Genomic DNA, 24658 nt, shown 5'->3' with positions numbered 1-24658 from the left:
TTTACCTCATTTATATATGTACTGCTTTTACATAGATTCTACAATTAGTTTTTCCTTGTTTGAGGTTCATCATTGGGCTTACCCGGATAACTTACATGGCCTTAACTCTAATATCATCCTCGATACTCCAGGGGTTTCGATCACTTACGATCTCTACACCCCTGGACTATCTCAGTGAAATTGAAGACAGCTCAGCGGAAAGCATTTGACTAATCACAGGCTAGCACAGATTTCATTTGAAGACTACAGAGAGAGCGACGCCTAACATCAAAGCCACACAATCAACCACAGTGTACCGTTATACGGCTCTTTTGATGTACATAAAAGGACTGAATTATCTGTTCTGTTGCCTCCAGTTTTACTATGAGATAGTCCAGGGGTGTAGAGATCGTAAATGAAAGGAACCCCTGGACTATCCAGGACGCCTCGCCGAGACACATCAAAGTCTATAAACGTTGTAGTTTTGGTAGTTTACTAGTTTCTGCTTCTGCTTAGCACTCAGCATAGATGCTCTAAGATAAACAGTGGAGATGTAAGCTTACACACTATTACAGAAAATGAAAATCCAAACTGGTGTAACAATGGAAAATGAATAACTCACAATTGATGAAAAATACAAAAGAGAAAAAATTATGGATGACTAGTCACATTACTGGCTACCTTAACTCCTTACATTGATACTGAAACGATAATGGATAAGTCATAAAGTTTCATTTATTTGAAATCAACATGCCTGATGGAGATACTGCCCTCTCCGGTAAGACAAACTATACACCACAAAGACTACAAGAGATCTCAGAGGGATCTTGGTACCCACCAAAGAATAATATACGTCCAACAGTGGAAAGAGGGATTTTTTCTCTGCTTTTCAAACTTCAACTACAAACTATGTATGAAGCTTGAAAAATTTCCCTTCGTTACTTTCTTGATGTTTTCTAACCAAATAATTTTTTGCCAACTAACACAACTTTATATAACAATGTTTTTTACTAAGAGTATAAAGATATAAAGTCTTTATTTTGTTTTTGTGATGAAATTATATACAGGCTACACATTATATAATTTACTGTCTCAGAAATCAATAACATGTGTTCTCAAAAACAAAAGATGTTCATAGACATAAGCTTATAAAAAGGACACAAAAAAAACCAATTTTCATTTTCACTGACTTTACTGTTTCTTTCCAGTGGCATGGCTTAAATAAACTACATCTTATGAAATAAACTTTCACCATACAGAGGTATCTCTACAATACTCACTCCATTCCTCTTCTCAATTTCCTCTCTAAATCACAAAGACTTCCATCAATAAATTCTTAGTTACCACAGTCACTACGCCGTCAATCTTCAGACATACACATCTCACACAACCATTCACAACATTTAAAAGCACTTCACTCTCCTACAGATATCTTCACATATACAATAACTGACTTCAAAAGGCATTCAATATTATAATACATACCTGCAATGTGTATTATGAATTTAAAACAATTCAGAACAATATCAACAGTCTGCAATATCTGAATCAGATCTTACAGACCCTGAATTTATACATTACCTCCCATTAAATTAAATTATTATTGCCCTTTATGTGTTGAAGCAAAATTGAGGTATTTTATTAGACATTAGATTTAATTTATTTAGACATTAATTTAGATGAAAAAGTAAACCTGTCAAGTTTTTACTTAAACCTTCACTACTGTTTGGGTTCAGTAAAAGTAACAACATGAAACAATAATTGATGTTTTAATCATCGGTTTTTTGAAAAGTACCGTCATGTTGGACACACTCCTTTACGATTTATACAGGTATTCTTAGTGAGGCCTCACAGATTCGCCTGGATCCACAACCAGTTCTATCGAGAAGCTAGTGGTAGAATGTCCAACACCTTATCCACTCAACTATCACACCCAAGAGTTGGGAAGCTAGAGGTAGAATGTGAAGTGAATTATCAGGTGCTTGTAGTACAGATTTTGTACATTCTACCACTAGCTTCCTACCTCTTGGGTGTGATAGTTGAGTGGTAAAGGTGTCAGATATTTTACCACTAGCTTCCCATCTAATGTCATCAACAAAGCATTGCATGATGCCACTAACAAAGTGTACTTTTGGTATATATTTTCTAGATCAAACACTCATACAGATTACAGTCAGTGAACCATTTCTCAGCTATTACATTGCACCAATCCAGGTAAAGTGCACCAGTTTTATAAGTTTTCATCAATATATATAGGATGACATCAAGTAATGAGTTAATGTTGTTTTTCCAATATTTCATAAGCAGATCACCTGTGTTCAAGCAAAGCAGCATTAAATATAAGATCATATAACTTTCTGCTTTGGACAGACTTCCCTGAATTTACCAGCTACCAGGTATTCTGTCCTATGACAGAATTTCAAAACTGTTATGACATTGTCCATGAAAATTATTTGATAACCTTGTCTTTGAAAAGTTATGCAAAACTTCAACTATTTGGTTACTAGGTATAAAATAGATAAACTTGTATAGAGATAATTTATTTTTTTCCACAATCTGTTTGGATTCCTTTGGGGCAGAACTATGAGCGAACACAATTTCTACCCAGACAACATACATAGTCTGTTGAAGGGGTATAAATAGGGTAGTTATTCTATATGTAATCATCAACAGTTCAGCTCCAACTCCTTCTCCACTATATGTTTGTATTCATCAATGCCACCTTCTAGTGTCTCTACGCCACCATTTCTCACTACCCATAGTTCCTTGCACAGCATGCGTATTAGACGTTCGTCGTGAGAAACAAGAACAACACCACCCTGAGAAGGAAAAGAAGTGCAATGAGATTTTATTATTATAACCGTTTGTGGTTTTTTTAAAATTGCATAAAAAATAGCCTGAGCATTGGAAGAGTTCTTAGTGTAGCCAGCCGACAAAATTATTCATTAAGTCTATTTCATCTTAAGGTAATGCTTATAAGACTCTTTCATATCCACATATGAAAGAACATTTTTCTCTCATACCTCCACATTTTATTGCAATTATTTTCATAAGTTTAAAGAAAACCGCAACTGCAAGTCAATATTCCACACATAAATATTGGAAGATATTTTCAATGCAAATACCATTGATGGCATCTGTTATAGTAAAGCAGCCTAGTTTCTTAAATAAATTTTAGATTAGCAATGTAATACAGCATCAGGCGACATGCGTGTATTGTCCCACTCAGTATTACAACACACCCGAAGGTATGAGAGAAACAGGCTTTCCAGATTAAACCTTAGTATGATGAAGTGAAAACACACCTGGAATTTACCGAGCGCTGTACCCAGGGCCTCTATTGTCTCCATGTCCAGGTGATTAGTAGGCTCGTCAAGGATGAAGAAATTCGGGCTGCAAAATAATGTTATGTATTAGTAAGTATTTTATCTAAAACATGACATATGTGATACAAAATTGTAAGAAATAATAAGCAGTGACAAGGACGGAAAATCACTTACTCTACATAATAAATAAAGATCGTCAACAAAATTGGTGATTTTTTGTTTATATTCAAAACTCACTTTTTCATTCCCAGCAGAGCAAACGCAACTCTTGACTTCTGACCTCCTGAGAGACTGGACACAGGTCGTAGGGCAAGATCTCCGCTAACACCATACATTCCCAGCTTCCCTCTGTATACCTCTGAGTTCATACCTTGTAATAAATGGATCATATTTTATATATGTAATTCTTTAAAGGCCACTACTTTTCCGGAGCAAACTTTAAAGGTTTCTAAAAAACGTTAATAGCATAAGAAAATATCTATCGATGGCCTAAGATGAGGTTACAACAAAAGTATGCAAGATTTCCTGCGCAATATAACAGTTGAGATTCATTTTGCTGTTTTGCCTTCTGACATAGTGATAGTCAACTACCATGCGGTATTTAGGACGACGGCTACTCCCATAACATGAGAGTCGACTGATCAGCCGTATTTTTATCGGACGTTATTTTGCTGACTGTTGACTCTCATTTCCGAAGGGTTATTTCTTTGATGCAGCTTCAGACGTCAGATGAAGGCCATCTTGTTTTTCCGATCAGCCTCAAAATCTATATGGCACAACTAGGGACCAATGGAATCCTCCATGTGAAGTTTAAACAAAATCCCTTTAGCAGTTTTAAAGAAATAGCGATAACAAACTTCAACTGCCAAAATCTAAGATAGGCAGCCATCTTGTTTTTCTGATCAGCCTCAAAATCTGTATGGCACAACTAGGGACCAAGGGTACCTTCAATGTGAAGTTTGAACAAGATAACAAACTTCAACTGCCAAAATCAAAGATGGCTGCCTGGCGGCCATCTTGGTTTTCCGATCAGCCACAAAATCTGTATGGCACGACTATGGACCAAGGGGACCCACCATGTGAAGTTTGAACAAAATCCCTACAGTAGGTTTTAAGAAATAGTGATAACAAGCATTGTTTACGAATGGACGCCGGACGCTGGATGACGGACGCCGGACGCACAGCAATTTGAATAGCCCACCATCTGATGATGGTGGGCTAAAAATTTGAAACATCAATATCAATAAGAACTATAGCCTGGTGTCAGAATACTATACTGATGTAATGTAATTTGTCCTATCAACTAAATCTGAATTACAATTTTATGATTTGTTTTGTAATTTTCAGGTTAATACAATATAGTTAGCCTACTTTTTCTTAGAATTCTTAAAACCTCCACAATTTTATTATCACCCTACGTCTGTTTACCATAGACCTCAAAGGCCCATGAAAGCAGCCATACCTGGGAAGCGTTCGGCCATCAGTTCCAGCGAGGACAGATTCATGGCTAACTGGTCCACATGGTGTTGGCTGAAGTAGCCAATAGAAAGATTACGATGACTGTGCCGTACCCCACTGACCGGGTCGAGGTTCCCTAACAAGATCTTCAATAATGTTGTCTTACCAGCACCGTTCTCACCCACCTAGATACACATAGGATTTATTGATATTAAGTTATTATTTCATATTCAGACAACTACATAATGTATAATTCATAATCTACAGTTGGATAGAAGCATATCAATTAAATTAAGTTCAGAATTCTGACAAAAAGAACCATCAATCATATGAAAATATTGATTAGACATTAAATAAGTATTCCTGACATAACTTTGTCAGTTTCATTATTAACAATAATTATAATACAAATGTGTAAACAGGTACAATCCATTCACATTTTGCGATAAAACTCAGTTAGGATTTTTTTTATTTTTTACATTTTAATATTTAGCATTTCAACATTAAATTTTGTCAATTTTATTGAATGATCGGTAGGTACTCCAGAGCTTAAAACAAACAAATTAATCTGTAATATCATTAAATGACTCTGGCTGTTAATAGTACAACAAACCACTGTGCAGTCAGATGATCATTTCATTGCACATCAGTTTCTTTAGAAACAACAGTTTTTAGGGTGTAAAAGTTAATGTAAAAGTATAAACAAGGCACTTACTATACAAATTCTGGAGTCCATGTTGGCGTTAAGGCATATATTTTTGAATATAACTTTGTCCTTTGAATAGTAGAAATTCACTTCATCAAGCATCAGAATAGGCGGAGATAATGTTTCACATTCAGGAAATCTAAAAAAGGGAACAAATAGCTTAATTAGATTCTGTTATCCGTGTGTGCATCAAATATAATCATCATGTAAATAGTAACATTTACTTGGCACTATCACTAAATAAACTAATAACCGAGCCAAAGTGAAGTCTATCAGGCAATTAATGACGTTCAAAACATGAACATAGGCATTGTGATGTTGAGTTACCAAAATCGGCATGGCAATGTCAACTATCACTGTCAAAATGGCTATTCTATCTTTAAAATAGATGCTAGCTATTTATGGCTAGCACGTGCATAATTTGAAGATTGCCTGCAAAGCTCAGGCAAAATGTGTTATGAACTATTGGAAAATCAAATCAAATACGCACTAAATTTATGCAAATTTACGTGGGATGTGATAAAACGGTAACAAACATACTTGAGAATTGAATATTTGAACTATCAGAGTTTGCATCAAGAAAGATAAACCATTTTTTATTAATTTCAGTTCCGTATTAGAATATTGAGTGATAACCATTAATACAAACCTAATTTTTTTTTTTTTAGAAATAAACACTACTATTGCCTACAATTTAACTATTGCAATGGTATTGCATTTGTATGATAGTACCTTGTATTGCATTCAGAATTATATTCGAAATTGAGCACCATGCCATACATCTAGTGCAGCGTTGGTTTAGAGTTACTTCCTATACCAACTAGCATCAGTAGCTATTCAAACATACTGACAATCATGATCGAGAACAATGTGTCAATGTCTGTGTTTGTTTTTTTATATACAATAAACACATAGAAAAACGACATTTTATCATGACTGTTAGTCTGTTACCTCTAACCTCTATGATTACTGATATATTGTTACAGTCCTAATTGGAATACAATTTTAGAGGGATAACTGTAATACAGTATCACAAACAACATACACACATTCTGACAAAAAACAAATGATTTTTTACTTACTTGAACTGGACTTTAGATTCTTTTTCCACAGGTACAAGTTTTGGTCTGGAATTTTAAATAAAGAACTTTTTATTTGCCTGGTTTGCAGAGCTAAACTATCGGTAACAACATTCATTAGGTACACAGTTTCATAAGAGTCGATGCTTATATTGCGACAGATTTTAAATGCATGTGAAGATATTCTAGCAGTAATTATAAGATGATAAAATGTGGGTGTTTTGGGTGCAAATGAGGTTCAAAAGTGGCACATATTGACTTTTGGAAATATGATCAAATATGTATCCAGATGCTAAGACCAATCAAGAAAGTTTGAAGGGCACTGCACATGATTCAAAGAGGAAGCATTAAAGTTTTGAAGTGGCCATGGTATAGGAGTTGGCTGTGCATATGGTTACAAAGATTATTTGTTTCGGGTAGAAGGGGATTCAATAATTGCTGAATGGTAAATAGAAGGGAGGTAACTCCAGAACAAAATCTGACACCAAAATGAAAGTAGAATGAATTGCAAGCAAACATCAATAATTATCATACTTACAATTTTTCCAATATCTTTAATTTACTCTGGACTTGTGAAGCACGCTTGGCATTGTATCTAAACTTATCAATGAAAACCTGAAATGGACAAAGTATAATTCTGTTGGTGACATCTGCTTTTAAACCTTATTCAAATCATGAAACATATCAAAAAAAGCAAATTCGTGAATTTTCAGGACATATTGTAGGTAAACATTTTTATAATAAATTAAAGTCTTATTCAGAAGTAAGATGTGTAAAATAATGTCCACTGAAAGTGACTACTAAAATTGGCTGAGCTCTTAACTTCTATACTAACTTTTAAGAAAATCGGTTTACATTTGTTACAATAATTGCACAGGAAATGGCAGAAAATGACGTTTTTAGTACATCAAAGGGCCATAACTCCACTACATAATGTCCGCCAAAAGTGGCAATCAAACTTGGCCTAGCCCTTAAGGCATTTAATCTTGTTACCAAGTTTAAAGAAAATTGGTTAATACTTATTAGAGTTATTGCAGGGAAATGACAGAAAATGACTTTGTTTTTACTAAATCAAAGAGCCATAACTCTGCTAAATAAGGTCCGTCGCAAGTGGTGATCGAAGTTGGCAAAGCCCTTAAGACATTTAACTTTGTTTCCAAGTTTGAAGAAAATCGGTTAATATTTATTACAGTTATTGTACGAAGTGGTAGAAAATGACTTTAAAAAAAAAATTAAATCAAAGGGCCATAACTCTGCTAATTAAAATCTACCAAAAGTGGCGATCAAACTTGGCTAAGCCCTAAAGTCATTTTACTTTGTTACCAAGTTTTAACAATATTTTTTTTAACATTTGTTAGTTATTACATAGAAACTGCAGAAAAAAGACATTCGTAGTAAATTAAAGGGTCGTAACTCTGATAAATAACATCCGCTGAAATTGTTGATCGAACCTGGCCAGGCACTTAAGGCATTAAACCTTATTACCAAGTTTGAAGAAAATAGGTTAATATTTATATTACAGTTATTGTACGGAAGTGGCAGAAACTGACTTTTTTTATTTAAGCAAAGGGCCATTACTCCGCTAAATAAGGTCCGTTGAAAGACGCGATCAAATTTGGCCAAGTCCTTAAGGCATTTAATCTTGTTACTAAGTCTGAAGCAAATCTGTTTACATTTGTTACACTTATTGCACGGAAATGGCAGAAAATGACATTTTTAGTAATTCAAAGGGCCATAACTCCGCTAAATAAGGTCCATGAGCCCTTAAGGCATTTAACCTTGTAACAAAGTTTAAAGGAAATTGGTTTTCATTTGTTATTGCACGGAAACAAAGTGTGATAGACAGACAGACAGACGGACAAACTCAAATTAATAGTCCAAGTCTCGGAGAAAGTGGGGGATAATAAGTATCTTTCATACTGTAATACTGAGTACACTAATCTTATGGTAAACACTTGACAACATACAAATTCTACACCAAGATTCCCCAGTGCTACCTAATACAGGATGAAAGATTATATCAATTTTTTTTCTTGATATTAAGTTTGTGAGAATGGTCCTAACCTGTATATGGTCACGGTACTGCTGCTGAGCCTCATACTCTCTTTGTTGGGCAAGTAGTCGTTCTTCACGCGTTTTGTGGAAGGCTTCGTAGTTGCCTCTGTAGGTGTCTATCTTTTGATTGTGTAGTGACAATATATCTGTAGCTACAGCATTGAGGAACTGTCGGTCGTGAGATACAACAAGTATGGTGGTGGGCCAGGTCTGGAATCACAAGCAATGCTCATATTCTGAATCATACCGTCATACACTAATGTACTGAAGTTAGATGGGTACTACCAACCATTCATATTTACATTTTACTGTAAATTAGCTTTGATAAGAAAAATGAAATGTTATTTTGATAACAAACTTCCCTTTTAAATCAAAATGCATCTTAAAGGCTTGTCCAATTCATTATCTGAATCAGAGTTGACTGATAAAATAAAACTGATTTAACACACATAATGAACATTATGTTATGAATAAAATAAATGTGTGAATGGAATTAAAGACACAAGTTGTAAATTTGATTTTATCTTTGATGTTTCGATTATGTTTTTCTTCACATAAATACCGAGTGAAGCATTATGTACAATGAAGTATAAATGTATAAAATATGTAACTTAATCAGAAGTATTGTTTATATGTTTACACTATAATCACCTGTAAATAATTTTCCAGCCATATGATTGCCTTCATATCCAACATGTTTGTAGGTTCTGTAAGGTTAAAGATACATATTCCAGGTAAGTAAAGATATACATGCTTCAGAATACCACTACCCAATCTATAAGAGCTAATTAATTAAACTAAGTAGATTTTTCTACAAAACATCATTGTTGCCGCCACCATATATCAAAGTGAAGTATGACAGGATTCCAAGGAATGCAATGAATGCAACAGAACACCACGGGATGGACATGGGTAACATTATCTCTCCACTTCATAGCAAGGGAATAAAATGGTGTGAACACAAGCAAACATGATAGTACAGTAAAACTTTGCTATAACGAATACCATGGGACCTGCAGAAATTTTTTGTTATTACAGAAATTTGCTATAGAGTTTCTGAAACTATAAGTTAGTTAAAGTCATAGACTGATTGCACCCCAAATCAACATTGTTATTAAGCTCACTCAATAATTCCAAAGTTGGCAGCAATGTCTTCTATGACATATTTCCATTATCGACAATTAATTATGTACTTGTTTGTTCGTATTTGATTTTCTAATAATCAATTCCCCTTTTTGGGTACCAAGTTTTATTTTAAAACAAGGCTACATCTAGCAGCTTCAAACCAAAATTCCGAAATAATTTGTTAAAGAGCAAATATTTACTTGACAGGATCACAAAATCACTTCGTATTAAAAAGATAATTGGTTATACATTTCTCAACGAAGTATAAATAAAGAGGAGCCAAAACCGGGGATTTGAATTTGCTTCATAATAAACAGAGTATCAAGCAGATTTGTCTTAAGAAATTTTTACTGTATCATTTTTATATGACTAGTGCTACAATGAAGTGAAAATTATATTGATACCACAGATGTACATGATTATAAAAACTCTTCGTGTCAACCAGAACACATATCATAACAAAGTACTCTACCTTCAACTCCTCTTACTTACCATCAAGTAACAGCAAGTCTGGCCTAATAAAATATAAGTAAAAAAGGGCATTAGTATAACAATATATACCAATCAAAAGTTGTTTTCTACACTATACTGTAAACTATACATGTTTCTGTATGCCTAATGTATGTTATAAATGACCGATATTAATTGTTAATGTGAATGTTATCACAAAAGCGAGAATCATATGTTTGAATGGAATGGATTACAACAATTTTAACTTTGTTACCGCTTATAAACGTAGTTAGTTGCGTGAATGCTCTTGCGGATGTTCTCGTCTGCACTAACCTACATACGGCCATTCGCTTCCGGTTACGTAAAGAATCAAATTAAATATGGTAAAATTACACAATGATCAGTCAATGCCGGTCATTAAATGACATGGTCATTTTCTTAAACAAGAGGCCCAAAGGGCCTTAACGGTCATCTGACTACCTTGGCCATAGTAAAATTAATTATATATGGTGTCCCTTTGTCAGGACCATGTCAGGATCATTTTCAATTTCTTTCAACAAATTTTATTTCAAACAAGAGGCCCAAGGGCCTTAACATATAGGAAATTAATTAGATATATATAGTGTCATGGTAGTCATCTTCGATTTGGGATCAACCAGATCTAGATGTAACAATACTTTGTCTGGACCATATCAGGATCATTTCATGCAAGTTTCAGCCAAATCGCACCGGCAGAACTTGAGAAGAAGTTCAAAATGTGTTTTCAAGATGGCGGCTGTGGCGGCCATCTTGGATTTTGGATCAACCCGAAAAATAACAACACTTTGTCGGGACCATGTCAGGATCATTTCATGCAAGTTTCAGCCAAATCGCACCGGTAGAACTGGAGAAGAAGTTCAAAATGTGTTTTCAAGATGGCGGCTGTGGCGGCCATCTTGGATTTCGGATCGACCCGAAAAATAACAACACTTTGTCGGGACCATGTCAGGATCATTTCATGCAAGTTTCAGCCAAATCGCACCGGTAGAACTTGAGAAGAAGTTCAAAATGTGTTTTCAAGATGGCGGCTGTGGCGGCCATCTTGGATTTCGGATCGACCCGAAAAATAACAACACTTTGTTGGGACCATGTCAGGATCATTTCATGCAAGTTTCAGCCAAATCGCACCAGTAGAACTTAAGAAGAAGTTCAAAATGTGTTTTCAAGATGGCGGCTGTGGCGGCCATCTTGGATTTCGGATCGACCCGAAAAATAACAACACTTTGTCGGGACCATGTCAGGATCATTTCACGCAAGTTTCAGCCAAATCGCACCGGTAGAACTTGAGAAGAAGTTCAAAATGTGTTTTCAAGATGGCGGCTGTGGCGGCCATCTTGGATTTCGGATCGACCCGAAAAAAATAACAACACTTTGTCGGGACCATGTCAGGATCATTTCATGCAAGTTTCAGCCAAATCGCACCGGTAGAACTGAGAAGAAGTTCAAAATGTGTTTTCAAGATGGCGGCTGTGGCGGCCATCTTGGATTTCGGATCGACCCGAAAAATAACAACACTTTGTCGGGACCATGTCAGGATCATTTCATGCAAGTTTCAGCCAAATCGCACCAGTAGAACTTGAGAAGAAGTTCAAAATGTGTTTTCAAGATGGCGGCTGTGGCAGCCATCTTGGATTTCGGATTGACCCGAAAAATAACAACACTTTGTCGGGACCATGTCAGGATCATTTCATGCAAGTTTCAGCCAAATCGCACCGGTAGAACTTGAGAAGAAGTTCAAAATGTGTTTTCAAGATGGCGGCTGTGGCGGCCATCTTGGATTTCGGATCGACCCGAAAAATAACAACACTTTGTCGGGACCATGTCAGGATCATTTCACGCAAGTTTCAGCCTAATCGCACTGGTAGAACTTGAGAAGAAGTTCAAAATGTGAAAAGTTAACGCACGGCGCACGGCGGACGGCGGACGGCGGACGGCGCACGGCGCACGGCGGACGACGACGGACGAAACATGATGACTATAGGTCATCCTGACCCTTCGGGTCAGATGACCTAACAATATACGGCTTCGGCTTCTTCATACATAGAATTTACTTTATTCGACAACTAAATGAATAACTTGTGTGATGCTCTCAAAATTGAATACAAAATTTTCTCTTTACAGTAAACAAACCGTGTGCACGTGGTCCACCTTCGTCAAATATCTAAACAATAGACATGATCAAATATTTACACCCCCAGATCTGGTATAATTACTGTGTTCATACATATAGCCTTCACACCTGTAGACATGACCAAGGACATGCATTCGACAACTACTGACACAGGAACGTGTGTATTTCGTGGTTGGTCAATGCAAGCTATCGGCATTGCTCAGGTAAGGCCAGCTTTCAGAAGTATATTTCAATTACACTTGACTATTCTGATCTCAAAATCGGTCCGGTTATCGGAATTGGGAGGGATCGGTTTTGGGAAGTTTTATTAACTATCAATAAAGAGAAATTAATTCCGTACATGACATCTGTGTTCGGTTTCAAGAGGTGATCTGTTTTGAGAAGGTTCAGTTACATTGTACATATATATGTACTGAGCTTATAAGCAAAGTTTTTAATATAAAATATTGAATATTGGACTTGCATACAGATAGATATCATAGAAAGTTTCCATATTGTTACATTTGATACGTTAATTTATAAAACAGATCTTACTTTGAAAACAGTGCCCTAGCCAAAGCTAATCTCATACGCCAACCTCCTGAGAATTCTCTGTAATCAAAGTCAATAAGTTATTTATTAATAAATTCAACAGTATATAGGTAAAATCCAGTCTAGTGATTTATCGATAACTGGTAAATAGCAATTAATTACTGGAGAAATACTCTCTTATAGCTCTATTCCATAATTTATAATGTTTTACCAATTAATACTAATTACGTCAAATTATTTAATATTCCAGCTTTTTAGGAAACATAGGCAATCAATGATAAAGTATTTATTTACTGGTACAAACCGAAAACATACTTTGTTGGGGCCGCCTGCATTTTGGGAGTAAATCCTAGACCAGCTAGAATGACACCAGCACGAGACGGCGCCTTGGCTGCATCCATCGCTTCTAACTCATGATATATCTCCGTAAGTCTTGATGATAAATCACCATCACTTTTTGTGTTATTAGAAGAAAGTTTATTTGAAATGTCTTTTTCCTCCTGAAGTAAGGCTTCTCTCTTAGTATCACACTCTAGTACACTCTGAAGAGCTATAGTATCGTCACCATGTACTTCCTGTTCTACGTGTAACACCGATATATGGGAAGGTATCTTTAAACTTTTTCTGCAAGACAAATGCTAAATTTTTAAACTTGTAGTTTATCAGTCGCACAAGAACCTTTCAGTCAACAAGAAATTTCTCACCATGGTAAATCTTATAATACACTATTTGATTATTTCTAAATCCTACATCTATTTAAGCATTAATTTTTAATTTTATCGGGGTATGAAAAAAAAATTGTTTGCAAACTGTGTGAATCTGCGTAGCGTAAATACTTATAATTAATTTTATACTCTATTTGATAAAATGAAGTATGTTTAAATGTAACATTATAGTGGTTTTTCAAGGGATTCCTTTTTCCCAATCAATACGCAATGTCAATGTCTCTATGGTGACGTCACGATAACGTAGGGGTTTCGCGCCATTCTTGGATTTTTTTTCATAGTGGTATGCAAAAAAAATATTGGCCAATCAGAAAGCCAGATTTGGTATGAAAACAAAGAAAAATTAATTATTAGCTTATAAATGGATACGTCTGTGTTATCTGTCATGTCAATGGATACGTCTGTGTTACCTGTCATGTCAATGGATACTTCTGTGTTACCTGTCATGTCAATGGATACGTCTGTGTTAACCGTCATGTCAATGGATATGTCTGTGTTACCTGTCATGTCAATGGATACATCTGTGTTACCTGTCATGTCAATGGATACGTCTGTGTTATCTGTCATGTCAATGGATATGTCTGTGTTACCTGTCATGTCAATGGATACGTCTGTAATACCTGTCATGTCAATGGATACGTCTGTGTTACCCGTCATGTCAATGGATACGTCTGTGTCACCTGTCATGTCAATGGATACGTCTGTGTTATCTGTCATGTCAATGGATACATCTGTGTTACCTGTCATGTCAATGGATACGTCTGTGTCACCTGTCATGTCAATGGATACGTCTGTAATACCTGTCATGTCAATGGATACGTCTGTGTTACCCGTCATGACAATAGATATGTCTGTGTTACCCGTCATGTCAATGGATACTTCTGTGTCACCTGTCATGTCAATGGATAGGTCTGTGTTACCTGTCATGTCAATGGATACGTCTGTGTTACCCGTCATGTCAATGGATACGTCTGTGTTACCTGTCATGTCAATGGATACGTCTGTGTTACCCGTAATGTCAATGGATACGTCTGTGTTACCCGTCATGTCAATGGATACGTCTGTGTTACCTGTCATGTCAATGGATAGGTCTGTGTTACCTGTCATGTCAATGGATACGTCTGTGTTACCCGTCATGTCAATGGATACGTCTGTGTTACCTGTCATGTCAATGGATACGTCTGTGTTACCCGTCATGTCAATGGATACGTCTGTGTCACCTGTCATGTCAATGGATACGTCTGTGTTACCTGTCATGTCAATGGATACGTCTGTGTCACCTGTCATGTCAATGGATACGTCTGTGTTACCTGTCATGTCAATGGATACGTCTGTGTTACCCGTCATGTCAATTGATACGTCTGTGTTACCCGTCATGTCAATGGATACGTCTGTGTTACCTGTCATGTCAATGGATACATCTGTGTTACCTGTCATGTCAATGGATACGTCTGTGTTACCCGTCATGTCAATGGATACGTCTGTGTTACCCGTCATGTCAATGGATACGTCTGTGTTACCCGTCATGTCAATGGATACGTCTGTGTTACCTGTCATGTCAATGGATACATCTGTGTTACCTGTCATGTCAATGGATACGTCTGTGTTACCCGTCATGTCAATGGATACGTCTGTGTTACCCGTCATGTCAATGGATACGTCTGTGTTACCCGTCATGTCAATGGATACGTCTGTGTTACCCGTCATGTCAATGGATACGTCTGTGTTACCCGTCATGTCAATGGATACGTCTGTGTTATCTGTCATGTCAATGGATATGTCTGTGTTACCCGTCATGTCAATGGATACGTCTGTGTTACCTGTCATGTCAATGGATACGTCTGTGTTACCCGTCATGTCAATGGATACGTCTGTGTTACCTGTCATGTCAATGGATACGTCTGTGTTACCTGTCATGTCCATTTGTGTGTAGAAAATATTCTTCTGAGTGGCATGTGATGGGATTTTTGTATGTGGTTATTTTTAGGATAGCAAATCCTTTCTATAACAATCCTTAATGTTTCAAGATTGACCCATGTACAAAATGACCATTCATATTTAAGATGTCATAAATTTCATTAAGTTAATTGCAATCATTGAACAAAAGAAAACCAAACTTTGTATACTTACTTGGATATCATTCTTAGTAGCGTTGTTTTACCCAGACCATTTCTTCCAACAAAACCATACCTTCTCCCAGTTAACAGCTGTATAGATGCACCCGTAATAAGAACCCTTCAAACAAAGCGAACACAATAAAGTCCTATCTCTGCTGTATGTTTGTTGTTGTATAAGCATAAAATCAAGCCATGGGTAAAATGACCTTTATACAGTGCACTGCACATAATTGCTGAAGTATCATATGAGTGCAATTTACATTATGGAGTGTAAGTCTTGGGTAAATGAAATATTGATCAGTATGAAAAACACTGATAAGACCTGACATTATAAAGAAGGTTTATCTGATTTTAAGTTTTGAGGTTATTCTGGATTAAATTGGTACTAATAGAAACACATTCTATGACTTTTGCCAACAATGTCTAAAATTCTGACATTTTCAGCTACTTTTCATACCATACTGATATACCAGTATGTCACCTACTTTTCACCAAACGCTATATCAAAGTTGTCGATTTTCACGTCGTATGATCTGTTTGCTCCCGAGGCATCGAACTTCACATCTTTTCTGTTAAACTGTTGACTAGCACTAGCTTCTTCATGTGCCCTGTAATAGGATTATAATAATCATAGAAAAATAACCAGATCTTGTCATTTCAATTAGAAAATGGCAACATTTGATTATAAATAATGTCATTTTCAAAGAATCCTGTGAACAGCTAAGGTAATTAAAGGATGCTCTTCCCTAGTAGGCATCATGCATTCATGTTCCAAATGCGTGGCAGACTTCAGTTTTCCAAGCTGTATCAGCATCTCCATTTTGTGTCCTCTATGAAAGCGAAATTCTTGTCTATATAGTGGAACACCACTGAAGTACCCACTACTGGTCTCATCACTAAGTTACCACAACAGAGCAAAGAAGTCATAAAACATATTACTTCGCCTTAATAAAGTAAGAAAAATGCCAGTCCTTACCCATTGGACTTTGGTTTTAATGTAGTTCCTTTTCTATCTTTGTTTTTCAGGATTTTTGCCTCTGCTTTTTCTAGTTTTTTGGGATCAACTTGCTACAAATAGAAATTTATCAGTAACGCCAATTAGGTCACATGAATTTATACAAACATTAAAAAAATAATACATGTTGGTGATGAAATTAAAAACTTATCAATAAATTCAGTATACTGGTAACAAAAACTATAGAATTTTTTTTCTTTTTTCTATAAGATTTGGGACAATAATTCAGTCCATTCGCTGATGGCAAAGGTTTTAATTGTTTTCCTCAATTCAAGCCTTGAAATTCGCCAAATCATTCGTAATGTAAAGCTTTAGATATTTGTGTATTTGCTTAACAGATGTAAACAAGCAAAAGTGGAAAGAAATAATCCTACTTATTGTGATTAGTTCATATCTTTTGGTATCTTTTCTAGTGCTAGAATGGGTAACTGGATAACTGGTTCACAGTTCAGTTTCAGCTTGTATCCGGTTAGCATCTTAGCTATCTGATAACCGACATATGCATTTTGTATGGCAAAAATACTCCTAAAAGTAATGAAATTCCTGTACTAACGATCGTCTTCACCTATAGTATAAAGTATTTATGCTTTCAGAAGCGCAATTTTGTAATGAAATTAAAAGTGTTACGAAAATAGTATTGTTATGGGAAACTAAAACGCTTATAGTTGTCTTCTATGCAAACGTTCCAGTGAGTGTGATGTGCGCAAATGCCGTGTGCAAAGGAAACCATGTGTAGAAAATAGACCTACTTTGACAATGTAAGTGTTTACACCGATTTCAATTTACCGTCATGGTTTTATTAAAAACAAACAAAATAAATCTAATTTAAAGTAATAATTCTTTGTGTTAAATGAGTGTTTAATGAAAGATATGAACAATTGTTATGGAATCTAGACAAAGTACGACAAATTCACGGCATCGATGTACGACTGTTACATTACTAAACAGCTACAAAATTGTACACAGTACGCTTAATCCAATCCGGTTACCGTTCCTGCACTAATCTTTTCTCTATCTTGAGTTTGCCAAACAAATTCCCAAGACACAGACCCCATTCCAAAGTAGTGAAAAAGTCCATCCTGATATATATCTACACAACATAAAATCATTTAATTTGCTGAACAAGGAAGCAAAATGGTGATATTATAAAGTACCGATGCATTTTCTTTCTTTGCAAGCCATATGCTGTTGGCCTCGTTCATACACTCTCCTTCTTCATCGCCTAATAGGGACATTTGGACTGGTGCTGTCAACATCCTTTTGTGAGACTGATCTGGTGTATTACTGTCTCTTGATCTGTACAACACACAAAGCAAAACTTTATCCTGACCCAAATTTGGTTAAAAAAATAAATTTAAATGGTAACAGAAATATTCATTATTCATCAAATAAAATATTGGATGGTATATATTAAAAGTATCAGAAACTACAACAAACACTGATAAACAGCTATAGATCATCAAACAATAATGGTGGCAAATGTTACAACCTTCAGATCATCTCAAACCTTGTCATTCTAAAATATAAATGGATGTTTTCAATTCAAGACAAACCATTTTGTCCATACCCATTCATGATATTAAACAGCCTCCCACATATATCCTTGATGTCATCCTCTGATTTACTCTCGTCTGTCTGTAGTAGCATGATTCCAATAGCCTCAAACAGATCATCAACTGTGTCAATGTCATCGTGTCCATCTTCAAGCAGGCCTACAAAAGAAATCAACGTATTTATATAAGTAATCATCTAGCTATAGTTTGATGAGAAGCTATTCGATAATAACAACAATAGTAACATGAGAAATTCAATATTGATAGACTAAGCTGATGTTACAACACCAAACAAGCGAAGATGCCCTGTGTGATTTAAGTTAATAATTCAGATCAATTTTAGCTGTTTTGCCATCGATATCTGGTGCAATGATAATCAAATAACATATGGTAATTAGAAATAAGACAATGGCGTCAATTTTTCAAACTCGTTTTTCATTTTCATTAAAAACTTAAAAGATGTTTTCGTTTAGGTAAATACAGGTATGTATGTACCTTTAAAACATTATTATGTCTGCATGTAAATGTATACGTAGACCATTTTATTAAGCTGTAGAAACTTTGCCACTGACATAAAGTTTAATGATGCCAAGCACATGTTGGTCATGTCATCGCATTAAACATAAAGTCATAGTTATTCCCAGATTAATGACATCAAAAAAAAAGATCAGAAATGGTCGCGATGATCATGGGTTACAGACGATCAGCTGTGTGTTGTGCAATCAATTATGTTACGATATTGGTGGATTTCAAGATCACTCTGAATGAAAATTATTAATCATTCTGAGCTGCTTTGTAAATAAATGTATTATTTATCACTGTAAATATACCAAATTGTCTTACCATTTACATAATCGACGATTTCTGTGTCGATAGACGAGAAACATTCAGTCAGAATGGCTTCGTAGGCCGCCATGCTGTCAGACTATACTCTCTAAACAAAAGTTTAGCGAGTGATAAAAATAATTATTGATTTTTCAAACGTCAATAATTCTTTCACATAATATCACACTTTATATGATATACGAAATAAAAGCATAATATTATCTTACTGTTCTTTGTAAACAAAAATGATAGATAATCTTTAAAATATAATTTTATTGAAGAGTAACCGCATGTCCCGGTGCGTTCGCTTCGGTATGTATGAAAAAAAATCAAATCGTTTCAATTTATGATGCTTTTACACGATTCGCGACTATGCTATGAGTAACGGGTCAATAGTTACACACGTACATGTTAACTATTACTAATGTAAAGGATATCATGCAATTATATTTTTACCTAGGGCAAATATAGAAGGTTGTATTTCGAACGCGTTATATCGGTTGCTTCCATTTAACTGGTAAATCGTTTTAACCACTAAGCTTCTCGGAAGGCCCATGGAAAATTCATTCGGAATATTGGGGGGGGGGGGGGGGGGGGGGGGGGGGTCACAACAAAAAGAGAAAAACCATGACTAGACTTACCAGTAGAACTAAATTCTTTTTATCTGCATTTTTTCGTTGACAGTTTTTCAAGGGGGACAGACACAATGTAAAGATTATTGAAAGCTCCCACGAGAAGTGTCATTATTCTGAACATGGTTTGTCTTGAAAACACAAATTATGTTTTAAAACGACAATGTTTGAGACTATCTAAAGATTGTTACCTTTGTTATCATTCATGTTTAATGGCCTATAGCTTTTTATCAGAGTGTGGTGTAGTTTCTAATACTTTTAAACCATCCAATATTTTATTTTGATTTTTTTATGAGTATTATGTACATGTTATCAGAAACATATATATATATATATAAGTTATATATGTTTCTGATGTTATAGATCTAGGAGGTTATGAAAAATTGTTTAATATAGACCGAAATCGGCATATACATGTATCGGGTATACATTTTCTGCTTTTATTACAATGAATATGTTTCATCACCCCTCTCCGCCCTAAGAATAGCCCTAAGAATATAAATTACTGAGAGTGTATGTACATAGTCAATTTAAGCATAGGGTATTGCATGTGGTTAAACAAGTCATAACGTGATGAAATTAAAATAAGTGACATCAACGGTTAACTATTGATTTTTTTTCAGACTACACTATATGCAAGTTTTACGATTCCCGGATAGATTTTTCAAGGACTCAACATCGACGTCTATTGTATATATGATCGTGACACCATGGTACGGTCTGACGTCAGTTCTTCCCGCCATTATGGACGGATTAACCAACCATTCATGTAGAAAGTCGGATGAACATGTAGTATGAAAACAAAGGAAATTTTATGTCACTATCTTTTACTTAAAAAGAGTAGGGGGAAATGGTTTGTAAACTGTAAATAAGAGTAACCAAGGATTTATATGTGAAATACAATTCGTTGGCTAATCAATCGACCCTTTCCAAATCAACACGCAATGTCAAAATGTCTTCGTCGTGAAGTCACGATAATGTTGGTTTTCGCGCTATTTTCATGATTCTGAGTTTTTCATAGAGAACAGATTGCTAAAATCGATTAATTTACACTATTTTCTCCATTCTATTTTTTCTCCTTTTGTAAAGGTTATCTTGTGTACATTACATTGGGAGAGGACTTTAAATTAGTTCAGTGAAAATTTGCACTCTCGATACTCTAGGGGTTACTATTACTGACGTTATATTCACCCCTGGACTATCAGAGTAAAACTAAAACCAAATTTGGAGATAAAATGGCCAATCATAGGCCTGCAGAGACTTCCTTTGGAGATTACAGACAGAGCGATACCCAAGTCTCACAGTCAACCGCAGTGACCGATTTTTTACTATGATATAATCCAAGGGCCGATAAAACGACAGTCATAGTAACCAATGGAGTATTGATTTGTTTGGTTGTTTGATTAAATCAGAAATAGTTCAGAGATTTAGATAAATTAACGTCCTATTAACAGCAAGGGTCATATAAGAACGGCCACCCATGTATGCTGTGTGCTTCGTTTATGAAATGCAGATGTGTGTTTTGAGAGATTGCGGTATATTCGTGTTATGTCTTATAAAGTGGAACTTTTGCCCTTTTATAGTTCTATGTCAATGGAATAGGCTGCCGAAGACGCCAAACAACACACCCCACCCAGTCACTTTATACTGACAACGAGCGAACCAGTCGTCCTACTCCATGTATGCTGAGCGCTAAGCAGAAGCAGAAACTAGTAAACTACCAAAACTACAACGTTTATAGACTTTGATGTGTCTTGGCTAGGCGTCCTCGATACCCCAGGGGTTCCATTCACTTACGATCTCTACACCCATAGACTATCTCATAGTAAAACTGGAGGCAACAGAGCAGAACAGGTAATTTAGTCGTTTGATGTACATCAAAAGAGCCATATAACGGTACACTGTGGTTGATGTTTTGTGTGGCTTTGAAGTTGGGCGTCGCTCTCTCTGTAGTCTTCAAAGGAAATCTTTGCTGGTCTGCGATTGGTCAAATGTTTTCCGCTAATCTGCCTTCAATTTCACTATGAGATGGTCCAGGGGTGTAGAGATCGTAAGTGTGCGGCCAGGGGACAGAACCCAGAGCTAAAAAATGAGGCGGTGTCGAGGGAGACACAAGGAAAAAGAAAGTAAGTTAGGAAGAAGAGAAAAACTTATATCCTAAATTTAGTCGCCTTTCACGATCATACTATAGGGACAGTAGGTACGTATATAACACTCTTCCTGCAGGGTCATAAAGTACTGAGGATGGAAAACTTGTGCCCAATCCCGTATAGTAGATGCAGATCTACTGTGTGTTATGTACATGTATATTTTGCTATTGATCCCTTTTGTATGGATGTAAGGAAGCAATAAAGTTGAATTGAATTGAATAAAATATGTTCGAATCAAATACATTTTATTGATTTCAGCCCGAGCGTCCGTCCATCGTCCGTCAGATTAAGGTTTCCGAGCTGTAACCCTAAAGCCGTTCAACTACACAATATCAGACTAATGCTTCAACAACCAGTGGTTGATTGTGTAGCATTGAAGTAGGACGTCGGTCACTCTGTGTTAACCCTTAAAGGAAGTCTCTGCATGCCTGTGAATGGTCAAGTTTTTTCTCTTCTGAATTGCCTCCAGCTTTACTCTGAGATATAACGTCAGTTTTAGTAACCATGGAATATCGAGGATGCTAATCTAACCTTCGACCCATGGCTAGCGGATATAACACACATAGATTTTACGTCACTATACACATATACTACTGAAATAGTACATTTTTTGTCGAAAATAATGTGTCTACATTTGCTTCACCATCTATGTTTACTAGTATCAAGCCATTGTTCACATTATACTGACACAATGGACATATAACGTGACGTAGTCACTAGTCACTTGTCGGATCGTGTGATAAAATGTTGATTGGTTTGTAGAGTTTTCATGAGTAACAAGTACAACGCGAGTTTATAGAAACCTTTTGTACTGAAGTATATACTTACATTGTCTCCTATGACTCTGTAGCCTTTTAATCTAAATGTGTGTGTCGGTTTTGAATACATCTTTAAAGTTGGGCGAAATTCATGCAGAAAGGTGTTCGTATTTATTACCGAAATATTAAATGGAAACCTCATATCAGTTCTTCATATAAGTTCTTATTTAAAGCGCTGTTTCACAACATATACGATGTTACATACAATGTCTGAGTTTTTTTAGTTTTATCTTTTGTTAGAAAGTCCTAAAAGGGAAAAGACTGATGAGTATATCATTTTACACTGTCTTTATCATGGTATTTTGCTAAAGACTGTCTGTGGTAGAATACGCCTCCACTGGCACGACAAATCCTTCAGTCAAATCCAAGTAAAAAATAGATTAATATAAAGGAGAATGAAAACAATAAAAAACCTAAACTTTTAGCATTTCATTTTATTGTCATATAATATATTTTAAGACTACACATTAACATTAAAACAACATGGCATGTTTCCCGACAGTTTTAAATGGGTTTTGTTCATCTCCTAAAGGATTTTCTGTGCGGTAAAAAGAACTTTCAATGACTATTTTTCTTAATATATTGGTTTTAAGAAATAAAGTTAATCACAATGTTGAAAATTAAATACAAATCATATGATAGTGTGTTTAGTTTTGAATTATCGTGAATCATTTATAGTAATTTCACGCTATATTTGACATCATACACACGACAAGGTGAAGCAATATCTTCTGCCAAGTTGATTTCTAACATTGCTTTTATCTAAAAAAAACGTGAATGACCTTTGCCCTTTACATCTATGAAATAATGACCACCTTCATCTATTTGAAGATTATGTCCTGTGTGATTTGTCCTAGTGTGCTTGTTATAGTTTGAGTTTGGAATACGCCTTTGTTTGGTCCTGTGTTTAATTTCTTCTAAACTCCATATCACTTCAAAATAGAATTGTTTCGTCCTTCAGGAATTCTATTATGCAACGCGTTGAAAGGTGGAGACAATGTCTAAACAATTAAAAAAATAAGAAGTGATTTTTATAATTGACGCGACAGTACAAAGGGTCCATGATTTCAGCACAATCTTCATAGAATTTACACCTCCTCAATAGCTCTTTTAATATAGAAATATGGTCATTACCCCAATTTGCATAAAACATTTTTTGCTGTCTCTAACTTTTACCACGATTGTTTATAGTAATAATTCCTTAAGATATAGTCTAATTTTTTTTTTTGGACACAACAACGATGTACATCAATGTGAAACAGAACAGAAAAATATCGGGACATTATGGCACTTTCCAGTTAATCATATGTTAACATTGATTTAAGCTGTATTTTATAATACACATATATTTATATATAACAAGTACAATATATATTAATCAAATCACGAACAATTTCCACTACGCCACTGTATACATGTCCTGTACTTCACACATGTGATCTGTCAGCTGTATTTATTAGACAAGCAGAAAACTACTGAAACGGACCTCCTATCGCTAGTCAGTAGGATAATTATATACATGTTCTATATATTTATTTACATAAGTTGCATATATTATGCTAAGTATATAACATTTCTTTAGTTATGAAGGTTCATTTTACCTCTGACTTCAGTAGAATTTCACCTTTTGACTGTCACTATTACACCTAAGTCGTGACGTTTGTTTCCTTTAGTAACAATAGGGAAAACCAATATTACAAAATGATAATAATAAAGAAAAAATACCTTTAGTTTCGGATCACATGTGCTGTGAAGAGAGGTAGAAGTCTATGTTACCATGATAAATACAATCCGAACAAATTGTTGCATGAGCCGTCTATTACTTTACACACTTTGTTTAGGTTAAATATTATAATCGCCCTGCTTCTTTGAACGTTTTCTACCATCCTAGAAATTTGAGTTTCATAGGGTAACGTCATACTTTTCAAAGAAAACGACGTGAAT

General features: G+C 35.5%; 1 protein-coding gene across 1 annotated transcript; it reads right to left on the bottom strand.

Annotated features, from left to right (window-relative positions):
- Positions 1 to 1152: 1152 nt before the first annotated feature.
- On the bottom strand, positions 1153 to 19214 carry LOC138322171 (ATP-binding cassette sub-family F member 3-like). Its single transcript, XM_069266224.1, has 18 exons — positions 19133 to 19214; positions 18304 to 18448; positions 17891 to 18032; positions 16698 to 16789; positions 16207 to 16329; positions 15735 to 15839; positions 13195 to 13503; positions 12883 to 12939; positions 10221 to 10243; positions 9255 to 9310; positions 8613 to 8813; positions 7087 to 7163; positions 6552 to 6596; positions 5479 to 5608; positions 4768 to 4948; positions 3543 to 3675; positions 3285 to 3372; positions 1153 to 2798 (listed from the first exon to the last, which is right to left on the bottom strand). The coding sequence occupies exons 1-18, from the start codon at positions 19203 to 19205 to the stop codon at positions 2646 to 2648; spliced, it is 2133 nt and encodes a 710-aa protein (XP_069122325.1). The 5' UTR covers positions 19206 to 19214; the 3' UTR covers positions 1153 to 2645.
- Between the last annotated feature and the right edge of the window lie 5444 nt (positions 19215 to 24658).

Source organism: Argopecten irradians, chromosome 1 (genome assembly GCF_041381155.1).
Source record: "Argopecten irradians isolate NY chromosome 1, Ai_NY, whole genome shotgun sequence".
Lineage (NCBI taxonomy): Eukaryota > Metazoa > Mollusca > Bivalvia > Pectinida > Pectinidae > Argopecten > Argopecten irradians.
The sequence above is the reverse complement of the archived record's forward strand: the minus strand, read 5'-3'. Positions and strand labels throughout refer to the sequence as shown.

Coding starts and splice junctions, on each gene's coding strand:
- LOC138322171 (XM_069266224.1), bottom strand. CDS start 19,205: ATGGCGGCCTACGAAGCCATTCTGACTGAATGTTTCTCGTCTATCGAC. Junction 5,609..6,551: donor GAATCTAAAGTCCAGTTCAA/GTAAGTAAAAAA, acceptor TCCCTTTTTTAG/ATTTCCTGAATGTGAAACAT. Junction 4,949..5,478: donor TGGACTCCAGAATTTGTATA/GTAAGTGCCTTG, acceptor ATGTGTATCTAG/GTGGGTGAGAACGGTGCTGG.